Here is a 12,192-nt window from a genome sequence, read left to right as displayed (position 1 = left end):
TCAAATACATTAAATATTTCCAATGTATTTTCTATTTGTGTCATTCTCTTTCTCCCTACTCCTCTTTAATAAAAAATTTGACCATCAAGGCAAACAGAAATTCTGGATCTTCACCACGTTTAAAAATAAAGCCAAATCTAGTTCTCACAAGCACTCAGCCTGAAGTCAGGTTCTTGGAAGTTACTATCAAGTGACCTGATAAAATGTGATGACAATATTTCAGGGAGTTTTCAAGACATATTGTACCGGCCACTATCAAAATCTTATTAACCTTCTGCTTTTGGAAAAGGTTAGGAAAGGACTCAGGAGAGAAACGTTCCCAAGCTGCCCCCTCAGACAGATCTCAATAGCCTGAAAGTGAGGGCGCCTGTGTGTTCCCACATATGGCTGCTGAAAAATGAATCATGCTTATCAATTTGAGAAACAGAAAGAAAAGAATGAGGAGTCTAGAACCTCATGATTTAGCCAAGACCCATTCAGGGTCTCAGGAACGGCCAAAGTCAAGTGATCTGGAGTATGCTCACTCTTCCCAAGTTCCTCTCCTCTCAGCCTCAACCTTCATGACAAACAATGTTCTGAAAGGGCAGCCGCTGCCCTGTGACCCTCTGTTGATGGCACATGATCTGAAAATGATCAGGAAAGGCTGGGGCATACTACCTGGTCATGTCAGTTTATTAGGGCTGCTTTAACCAAATAGCACAGGTGGCATTGGAGGGGTGGGGGCCTTAAACAACAGAAATGTATCGTCACAATTCTGGGGCTGGAAGTCCAAGATCAATGTGTCAGCAGAGTTGATTGCTCCTAAGGGTAGTGAGATACAGTGTGTTCCTGGCCTCTCTTCCTCGTTTGTGTATGGCTGTCTCCTCCCTGTGACTCTTTCCATCATCTTTGCCTTTGTTTCTGTCTTTGTGTCCAAATCTCTCCTTTTTATAAGAACACTCAGTATATTGGATTAGGGCCAACCTTTAATAATCATTTTAACTTGACTACCTCTGTAAAGTCCCTATTCCCAAATAAGGTCACAGTCTGTGGTACTGGAGGTTAGGATTCCAAAGTATCTTTTGGTGGGGTGAGGCGGGGCACAATTCAACCCATACCAGTGGTCTGTGCAACTTAATGAAAAGCTGAGAGAGAGGCTGTTTCTCTTAACATCTAGGAAACCCTCCTTGGGAGTTGGAGCTGTGGGGGTTGGTTCTGGACCCACAAGGAAGGGCTGGGACAGTGGCCACAGGCTGGGTCAAGAAGAGAGTGTGCAGAGCACAGGGAGTAAAGGCCATGTGGGATCTCCCGGAGTCCTGAGGACAAAGCTGCTCAGAGGCCCGGAGTGCCACCAAACTAACTTACACTGGCAGAGATGAGAGCCTGCAGCTCTGGCATACACTGTAGCATAGATCTCAGCAAGAATCTGCTGAAGTGAAAAGAAATGCAGAACACCAAAGTGGGCACCAGTGCAAGACCGGATTGATTATATCAGCCAGGAAGCCTCCATCACAGATAACACAAACTGACTCAAGCAGAGAACAAACCCATTAGGAAAATATTGGGAGCACAAAGAAACTTGCGGGTGAATAATAGGTTCATTATCTTGCTTATGGTGGTAGTTTTACAGGTTATAGATATGTAAACATTTATCAAATTGTACACTCAAGTATGTGCTTTAATGTATGTCAGTGGTAGGGACCTCAAAAAACCTGTTTTTAAAGTATATTGAAAACTTCTGTAAACTGATACTGGGAGTATAAATTGGCATAGACATTTTGGAAAATGATTTGGCAGTATCTGTGAGAGTTGAACAAATATATACCCTGTGATCTACCATTTCTACTCTTAAGAAACCACCCAATGGAAATGCACCCAAATCATTACCAAAAATATGTACGAGAATGTTCATAGCATCATTATTCATATTAAAAATGTGACTGTCTAACTGCCCCTCAACAGTATAATAGTGTGCAGGAAGGGATAACTCTGTAAGCCTGGACCACCCAAACACTGTATGTTCCCAGTCTTCAGGAATGGCCTTTGACTTGGTTCCTGGCAGAAAATCTTTGAACCCTTGGGAATATCCTGCTGTATTCTACATGTTCAAATGTTAAGTAGATATATGCAAAACATAAAAATATAATAAAAAACCCAAGGAGAACTTCTAGAGATGAAACTATACTGACTGAGATAAAAAAATACACTGGTGGGATGGGATTAATGACATATTAGACATAGCAAAGGAAAGGTCAGTGAATTGAAGACAGTAATAGAAGGTATACAAAGTGAAACACAGGAAGAAGAAAGAAAACAAGCAAAGTGAATCAGTGTGCTGGGGACAACTTCAAGTGACTTAATGTATAAGTTACTAGAGTCCCAGAAAGTGGGAGTGTGGGTAAATTTGCAATATTTCCAGAATCTCTTGCCTGGCCTCAGTGCATCCCCATATCAATAAGCATTTTCCAAGGGGTGGAGAGAAGTAGTCCATCTCAATATTAACAGGTAATTACAAGGGGGAGTGAGGGCTTATTTGGACTGGAGAGGTTGGATGGGGCCTCTTCTTCTGCAACCCGGTCATGAGAGACACGGGAGAGCAGAAGTGGACAACTGCTTGTGAAAAATAAATGGGTTTCTCCCATTTTATTTCTCCCTTTGACTGATTTCAGTTTCAAAAGTATTTTGCCCTGGGATTTTCCCCCCAGAGTTACAGGGGATCAGAAGAAGTGTTTGAAGAAATGTGGGCAAAAAATTTTCAAACTATGAAACTAAACCCATACATCCAAGCTCAACAAACAGGAAGCACAGGACAGGAGAAGTAACACCACCAAGGCACATCATCAAATTGCCCCCAACAGTGATGAAAAGAATCTTAGATGGTCAGGAGAGGCTTTCAGATCCACCAGACAGATCCAGGACTGTGTTCTATAAATTTTAAGTTTTTATTTTCTTTTTAGATCTTTTTAAAGCCATGCACACTCCAGGAAGATTAGATTAGAAGGGAAAGAGTCAGGAAGCAAAGTGACAAGTCATGAGACTTTTGCAGAAATGCAGTGAGCTCAGTGGACTGAACTAAGTCTGTGAAGTAGAGATAGAAAGCTCAAGATATTTAGGAAGTAAAACTGACAGTATTTGGAGACTGTAAAGGTAAAAAATAGTCCTTGCTGGGAACTGGTGTCAAAATTCATTGGGCAAAGGAGGAAGACAATGATTTAATTTTAGACAGTCTGAGTTTGAGGTGCGTGTAGGCTCTCCGTCTGCCTGGGAAAGGTGTCTGGCTCACAGGCATGGTCGTGGGAGTCATTGCCGTGTCATCTGGACGCCTTCAAGTCCTCCCGCCTTCTTGTAAACATCCTTACCGTTAATACCCAAGTAAAACTACCTGAACCTCATTGCTGTGCATTCAAGCACATGAAGCCTGGGCCCACTAATCATTCTTAGTGCAAAGTGGGAAAAGAGGCTAGGACCCAGGCCTCTGTGGGTGGGGGCACCACCAGCCTGTGCTCTTGTCCCAGAGGTCAAGAGTTCCAAGGTGAGGGCACTGGCATGCTTGCCCCTCAGAGTGGGCAACGAGGCAGGTTCTGAGTGCTGGAAAAACCATGAGCAGGGCTCAACCATGACTTATAGAAATAAACTGCTGCCATCCAAGCACCGGTGCCAGATGAAGAGGTGCCACTGGTATGACTCAACAGCAGGAAGCAGGAAGGAGTAAGTGCCTTTTAATCCTTCAACCTCACAGCTACCCTTCATCTGCAAAGCCTAAAGGGGAGCAGCCAACAAGGGGAAGCGTGGTTTGTGGATTCCCAGTATCACTGAGCCTAGGACAGAGCCATGTATTTGAAGTGGAGAGACAGTCACTGGATGACCGGCCCACTCAGCCCATTGGGCAGCGGGTACCTCCTTGGCTCTGATCCAGAGCTGCGGTTCCAAGGAGTGGTTGTGTCAAATCTTGCTAGCGGATCTCATGGAGCTGGCTGTGCTTTCAGAAGGGAAGGCAGAACATGACGTCCATGAACTAAAGTAAAGCTGACCACCGTGTGCGACATCTCCAAATATTCTAGGCCTGAGTGCTGAAGGTTTCATTAACTCAGGTATTTTCAAAACCGCCACCCATGAAAACTTAAACTCTCTAAGACCATCTGTTAGTTAACTTAAACCCTGAACAATAGGCATCTGGATTCCTGCTAAAGGACAAGCAAAATGTTTGCCCTTAATTCCCTTTGGCGCCATGATGTATATCACCGCTGCCCCAACTCTTTTCTTTACACTGCTTATCGTGTGTGAATAAAATGTACTCCTTTGAAGTTCTGTCTTTCTTGCCTGTCTCCCTGAGGCTATAAAACCTTCATATGATTGCAGCCCTTCAGAACAAATCTTACAATCACAGAAGCAGTGTGTCCTGGGCTAGTCCTCAGTTTGAGCTCAAATAAAGCTCTGTTTTCAGCCTTTTATATGCCTATGAGAGATATGCTTCAGACCTAAGACACATGCAAAGAGAAATTTTAAAAAGATGGAATAATAATGCTTACATTCAACAAAATAAACTTTAGAACAGTGATTGTAACAAGAGACAAAGAAGGACGTTATATAATGATAAAGGGCTCAATCCAGCAAGAAAATGTAATAATAATACAACAAACTACAGTAGTCAAAAAGGATGGTACTGGCACAAAAACAGACACATACATCAATGGAACAGTATAAAGAGCTCAAAACAAGCTCATGTTTACATGGTCAATTGATCTATGACAAAGAAGGCAAGCATATGCAATGGCGAAAAGACAGTTCTTCAATAAATGGTGTTGGGAAAACTGGACAGCTACAGGAAAAAGAACGAAACTGGATCATTTTCTTACACTTCACACAAAACTAGACTCGAAGTGGATTAAAGTCCTAAATAAAAGACATGAAACCATTAAACTCCTAGAAGAAAACATGGGCAGTAAACTCTTGAACCCTTTGCAATTTGTTACAAAAATGCTTTGTAATTTGTTTCTGGATATGTCTCCCCAGGCAAGGGAAACAAAAGCAAAAATAAGTAAGCGGAACCACATCAAACTAAAATCTTTTGACCAGCAAAGGAAACTGTCAACAAAATGAAAAGGCAACATACTGAATGGGAGAATATATTTGCAAATCATATATCCAATAAAGCATTAATATCCAGAATATATAAGGAGCTCATACAACTGAACACCAAAAAAAAAAAATCCAACTAAAAAATGGGCAAAGAAATACAAATGGCCAAAAAATACATGAAAAGATGCTCAATGACACCGATCATCAGGGAAACGCTAATCAAAACCACAAGAAGACATCACCTCCTCACACCAGTCAGAATGGCTAATATCAACAAGACAAGGATGAGAAAAGGGACCCCTCCTGCACTGTTGTGGGAACATAAATTGGTACAGCTGCTATGAAAAGCAGTATAAAGATTTCTCAGAAAACTAAAAATAGAAATATCATATGCCCCAACAATCCCACTTCTGAGAATTCAGTTGAAGAAAACAAAATCACTAACTCAAAAAGATATATGCACCCCTATGTTTATCACACCATTATTTACAACAGCCAAGCTATGATAGCAACTTAAGTGTCCATCAATACAGAATGGATAAACAAGATTGGTACATACACACAATGAAATGTTATTCATCCATAAAAAAATGAAATCTTTCCATTTACATCAACATGAATGGACCTAAGTGGTATTATGCTAAGTGAAATAAGCCAGAGAAACACAAATAGCATATAATTTCAGTTATATGCAGAATCTAAAAAAATAAACAAACACAGAAACAGACTCATAAACACAGAGAACAAACTGGTGGTTGCCATAGGGGAGGGTGGAAGGGAATGAGTGCAAAAGGTAAAGGGGATAAAGAGGAACAAGCTTACAATGACAAATAAATAAGTCAGAGGATGTAATGTAAGACATAAGGAATGCAGTCAACAATATTGTGACATCTTTGTATGGTAGCAGATAGTAACTACATTTCTCATGGTGAGCATTTTGTAATGTATATAAATGTCACTATGTTGTACACCTGAAACCAATATAATACTGTATATCAACAGTATTTCAATTTTTAAAATCTATAAACATTAAAAAAAACCTCTGTCTTTATTTCAAGGTGATGTTAGTGAACTGCTTGTCAACACTTCTGTCATAAATGACCTCTTCCTCTTTCAGAGACATGGTGAACTGTGTATATTTGAGAGTAGAGAGGGAGACAGAATCTGAGTTAGGGCAATACTGAAAGGTGTTGTCCTATAAAATTCTTTCTAAATGTGTTCTTTAGCTCTTACGTGTTTAAAATTAGCAAAATGAAATTCTTCATTCAGATGGCATAGCCAGTCTGATGCATATTAAATTTCAAATGGTAGTTTTGGCTGCATCTGCCCCCAGCAATAGCAAGAAATAGAGCCACAGATGGGAGGAAACTTAGCGGCTCTGGAAATGTTAAGCTTCGTGGTGAAGGCACCTGTTACAAGGCTGCCTCTTTGGGAAATAGAGGAGTTAAGATTCTGATAAGGACAAAAGTGTAGAAAACAATGCAGATGGAAGTTGAGAACTGGACATCTGCTGTTAAGGGGTGGGGGAGGGGAGCAGTCAGGTTTTACGTCAGCTATGCCTTGGGGGAAAATTCTTGAGAAGGAGAAAACCTTGACATGCTCTTAAGAAACGACTTGTTTATGGACCTCCAGATACATGAAGGAAGGGGACTCAGCCCACGCTGTCATTTTGAGCTACTTTCACAATTCTGCTGAACAGTGACAATAACAGAACTTCTGTTGCTCTGTCTGCCTCTTCAACCTCATGTTCTTTTTGAACTTGACAAGCCTAGAGTTTAAATCATTGCTTTCATCATGGAGCTTCTCAGAATCATAGTATGTCAGATCTACACAGGACCTTGGAGCAAGAGAAATCATGAAGTGCTAAATGGAATTCTGTACGAATAAAAATTCTATAACTATGAACAAAGGACTCTGGGGAGATGGAGTAATATTTAAGTGTCTGAAAACTAATATTAAGGAAACAAAGAGATTGTTTGGGATAGGGCAAGGAGATAACTCAAAAAACTTTTTAAATAACTCTGAAATAGGATGACAATTACATTTTAATGCCGAAGATAGAAAGTGATGTGGACTTTATTCATCTTGATGACATTTTTTACACCATTAAATAATAAAGAGATATTTCATGCAGGACACTCCAGCATTTATAAGTAAATACTGAGTAGGCAATATTGTTAAGAATTTACAGAGATGTGTATCCTCATATATTAGAAAGATAAAACAATGCAAGTATAAACAGGTATTGTTCTGGTCATAGGGACTGAGCACAGCAGTGTGCTAAGATCTTCAAGGGCCTACCCTCTGTTTCCAGCCTAAGAGTGATCCTTTGTTATAGGCTGAATGCTTGTGTCCCCCATCCCCAGGTCATACGTTGGAGCTCTAACCTCAAGATGGGGTCTCTAAGGAAGTGATCAAGGTCCGGCGAGGTCAGAAGGCTGGGGCCCTGATCCAAGAGGATGTGTGTCCTCTCAAGAAGAGGAGCAGAGCACTCTCAACCCCTCTTCTCCTGCACCTGTGGGCGCCTGTCAAGCGAGGGACTCAGCGAGAAGGCAGCTGTCTGCAAGCGGGAGAGTCCTCACCAGAAACCAGCTCAGGGCACCTGTATCTCGCTTTTCCAACCTCCAGAACTGTAAGAAAGAAATGTCTGTTGTTTATGACGTCCAGTCTGTGGCATTTTGTTATGACTGCCCATGCTGACTGAAACACACACCCTGTCATGTTCATTGTTATACACACACTGCCCATAAGTAAGCCAGTGCGTAAATCCTCCAGTGATAATGGAAGATTGACACTTGTTGATAATTTCTTTCACAAACATTGTTTTATTTTTGATCTTTAAATGAAAACTTTCTTTGGCATTTGCTTGACACTCTGAGAAAAGCAGCATCAAGTGAACAGCTGTAATGAGTTTGGTTTGGGCTCAAGAGTTAGTTAAAAAACAGGTGTATACAGGATGCAAAAAGTGGGCACCATGATTGGAGAGCACAGGCTGTACGTGTCATGGGGAGGCAGAGGACCCCGGCCACAGATCTGCTACTTCAACCCACAGATCCGTTGCTTCAGCCTCAGTACTCCAGGGTCACAGGACCTTAAATGGGAAGGTTTGACAGTATAGAGGCTGTTTGGTAGAGCTGGCATGTGCTCGTTTTATAAGCATGTACATTAGGTGCCTCCTGTGCACCAGGAGCTATGAGTGGCAGTGGAGGGGGTAGTAAACAGCTACAGGAGCATTAATATGTAATGATTAAGGGTTTAAGATTTGGAGTCAAACAGAAGTGGGCTAGAATTATAAGTGAGCCACTTACACGCTGAGATTCTAGCTAGACCAACTCCACAGGACTTTTGCTGAGGGTAGGCCAGGGTGATCTGGTATCAAGGCTGGGGGCTTTACCTAAACTGACTCAGCAGGATTCTTGCTCAAACTGGACAAAGCAGGTAAGGTTGGGGTCTAGGCAAAGAGTATACTCAGAGGAGATGACTCAGGTTGCTCAAGGAGAGAGTCTGTCAATTGCCCAAGATCATCAAGTGAAAGAACAAGGTAATGACTTTGTGAGAAGTATTTCTTTGGAGACACCCTTATAGTGCTACTGGTGCAACCCTCTCCCACCCTCCATCCCCAGCCCCCACTGTGGAAGAAAGGTGCAGGGCATGTCCCCCTACCTCATGGAGGGTGTGCAGAGGGCAGGCTGCACACCTGAGAAAAAGGGAAGTGCTCCATGACAAGGTAGAGGACTCTATCTAGTAAATAGCTTTATTCTGTAAACTCGAAATGTATCAAAGATCTGAATGTAAGTCATGAAACCATAAAACTCTCAGAAAAAAACATAGGCAAAACTATCTTGAATATAAACATGAACAACTTCTTGATGAACATATCTCCATGGGCAAGAGAAACAAAAGCAAAAATGAGCAAGTGGGACTATATCAAACTAAAAAGCTTCTGTACAGCAAAGGACATCACCAGTAGAACAAGAAGGCATCCTACAGTATGGGAGAATATATTCATAAATAACATATCTGATAAAGGGTTGACATCCAAAATATACAAAGAGCTCACATACCTCAACAAACAAAAAGCAAATAATCCAATTAAAAAATGGACAGAGGATCTGAATAGACACTTCTCCAAAGAAGAAATTCAGATGGCCAACAGACACATGAAAAGATGCTTCACATCACTAATCATCAGAGAAATACCAATTAAAACCACAGTGAGATATCACCTCACACCAGTTAGGATGGCCACCATCCAAAACAAACAACAACAAATGTTGGTGAGGATGTGGAGAAAGGGGAACCCTCTTACACTAATGGTAGGAATGTAAACTACTTCAACCATTGTGGAAAGCAGTATGGAGGTTCCTCAAAAAACTAAACAGAAATACCATTTGACCCAGGAATTCCACTCCTAGGAATTTACCCTAAGAATGCAGGAGCCCAGTTTGAAAAAGACAGATGCACCCCTATGTTTATCACAGCACTATTTACAATAGCCAAGAAATGGAAGCAACCTAAGTGTCCATCAGTAGATGAATGGATAAAGAAGATGTGGTACATATACACAATGGAATATTATTCAGCCATAAGAAGAAAACAAATCCTACCATTTACAACAACATGGATGGAGCTAGAGGGTATTATGCTCAGTGAAATAAGCTAGGCGGAGAAAGACAAGTACCAAATGATTTCACTCATCTGTGGAGTATAAGTACAAAGAAAAAACTGAAGGAACAAAACAGCAGAAGACTCACAGAACCCAAGAATGGACTAACAGTTACCAAAGGGAAAGGGACTGGGGAGGATGGGTGGGAAGGGAGGGATAAGAGAAAAAGGGGCATTACGATTAGCAGACATAATGTTGGGGGTCGGGGCACGGGGAAGGCAGTATAGCACAGAGAAGTCAAGTAGTGATTCTATAGCATCTTACTATGCTGATGGACAGTGACTGCAATGTGGTATGTAGGGGGGACTTGATAATGAGGGTAGTCTACCACAGTGTTGCTCATATAAGTGTATGTTAATGATACCAAAACAAATTAAAAGGAAAAGCCCTAAGGGAATTTAAGTTGCATTTGTTTCACCAGTTTTTCTTTTTATGCTAAATTTAGCCAGGAAGTTTTTGGCTTGGATTTTTTTCCTCCCTCCCTCTCTCTTTTCATTGTTCTCCTCAACTCAGGAAAAGGTGATCATGAAACAACCATTTGAAATGAAGTCTGCTTTGTGTTTGTTGGGAAAAGGCTTTGATCACCAGCAGCGCTGAGGGAGTTTGGCAGGGTGCCTGCTTCTGCCCATGACAACAGGCATATCTGAAGGGTTAGATATTAAAAAAAAAGAGGCAGAAGGGCAGCTCCCAGGTTCCTTGAGGTCATGTGTAAATGGCACCTTTGCCTAGTCCCTGTGCCCCAAGGGCCACCCCCCTTTTCCAGGGCTGGGGTGTCCAGTTTGCCAGCTCCTTGTCTCTCTGGGCTGGGAGCTGGCTGGGAGCACACAGTGCTGTGCCCTTCTCATTCAGAGGGCTTGCAGTGCAGGGCTTCCCTGTGGCCCTCCTTAGAGTCGTGAGCCTCCTGCACACAGAGGACAGGAGCACAGAGAGCATGCACCTGAAGAGGGGGTAGGGAGCAGGGCCTCCCCTGAGCATTAGATAAATGACTTCCTGGAATTGCTGAACCTGGAAGATCACCTTGCAAGGGGGTGGGATGCTGAGGGCCACATGGGCGGGGCTGCTGATGTACGGCCTCCATTAGGCCATCAAGTGTGCTCCCTGGAGGCCAGCAGCCTTGCCTGAGCATCAGGGAGGCTGTCTGGGGGGTGACTCAGGCTACACCACGGGTCCCCCAGCTCTGCTCACCTGCACCCCAGCCTGAAGGGGAAAAGACCAGTTCTCTCTTTCCACTTGAAAGCAAATCTCTGGGCCTCATGACTTTGGTTAATGTCCCGCCTAGACTCTGCATGACAGCCTCCCTGAAGTAGCCAAATGTTCCCATCAAATGAACTGGCTGCTGCAGAGTTGAAAAGGATCACAAAATAGCAGCACCTGCTTGGGAACTTTGTTCAGAAACCCTGTGGCTTCCATGGAGCATTATGAAAATATTGAACTTTCAAATTTTATGATCTCATGTCCTCTAAGACTACAGACCTCTCATTGTGCTCTTTTTTAAGCATGAATTCTTTTTACAATAGCTAGAAAATAAGTGTATAACATCTTTTCTTCCCTACACTTAGAATGAAGCCTGGGGAAATTTAATGTTCCTGCATTCAGCCTGTGGGTTTGAGATAAAATTTCAAAGAGAGAAGCCTTTTAACTCAGAACAGAATCTGTTTGCAGCTATTGTTCAATTAACATAGAATATCTGCTTACTGGGCATGTTGCATAATGCATGACAGTATAAGCCACACTTTTAAGTGCTGACACCAGAACTCTTTGATAACAAGGAAGAGTGAACCAAATTGTTAATTTTTTCAGAAGTCCCTCAAAACGATGCTTCTCAAGACTGAATGAATCAACACTTCAGAGCTGAGATGCTGCCAAGGGTTGTCCATGTGTGCTTGTGCTGATAAGAAATCTAGAAGGAAACAGGAAAAACCATATGTCATGTCCTCTTTAAGAGCTAGAAAAGCTGTCAGAAGAATTAAGATTAAACCTCGTGAGAGTCTGTGGGTGTGGAAAGTCACCAGCTAGCTAATATTAACATAGCTTGCAATAGAATACTGTTGCTAGAAATAGGACTGTCACACTACAACTAAGCGATTTGCATTCTGTGGACCAGCCCTGAAATTCCTGCTGGCTCCGACTGCCCTTTGGACATTGCATTTCTGGACACTTTTAGATCGTGCTCATACTTGGCTGTCTGGTTTCCACAGGAATTCTACCCAAACAGGAAGTGACAAGGAAACAAAATCTGCTTTGTTTAGAGGAAAGTGGTCAAGCTACAGGCAAATCAGGCATCCGAGGAATCGCGAAGCTTCTAGATTTCATATGGTTGCTAACAGGGAGGGGCAGACAAGGACCTGCTTTCCTCATCATGGATAACCTGTTGCCTCAGTCTAAATTCTCCTTTTTCAAAAAATATCCTCTCCATGCGATTAGGAAATACCTATCGATGCTGAGAAGTCCAAGAGCCGAAGAACAGG

At 42.2% G+C, this 12,192-nt stretch overlaps 1 protein-coding gene across 1 annotated transcript in view; it reads left to right on the top strand.

The window, feature by feature from the left end:
• The first annotated feature begins 11,873 nt into the window (after positions 1–11,873).
• The window catches only part of ATP2C1 (ATPase secretory pathway Ca2+ transporting 1), a 182,301-nt gene continuing 181,982 nt past the window's right edge, over positions 11,874–12,192 (top strand). Inside the window, exon 1 of the mRNA XM_037009766.2 lies at positions 11,874–12,191. Coding sequence (XP_036865661.1) covers positions 12,084–12,191 — 108 coding nt within the window. The 5' untranslated portion in view covers positions 11,874–12,083. The remainder of the gene's footprint in view (position 12,192) is intronic.

This window comes from Manis javanica, chromosome 15, assembly GCF_040802235.1.
Source record: "Manis javanica isolate MJ-LG chromosome 15, MJ_LKY, whole genome shotgun sequence".
Taxonomy (NCBI): Eukaryota; Metazoa; Chordata; class Mammalia; order Pholidota; family Manidae; genus Manis; species Manis javanica.
The sequence above is the reverse complement of the archived record's forward strand: the minus strand, read 5'-3'. Positions and strand labels throughout refer to the sequence as shown.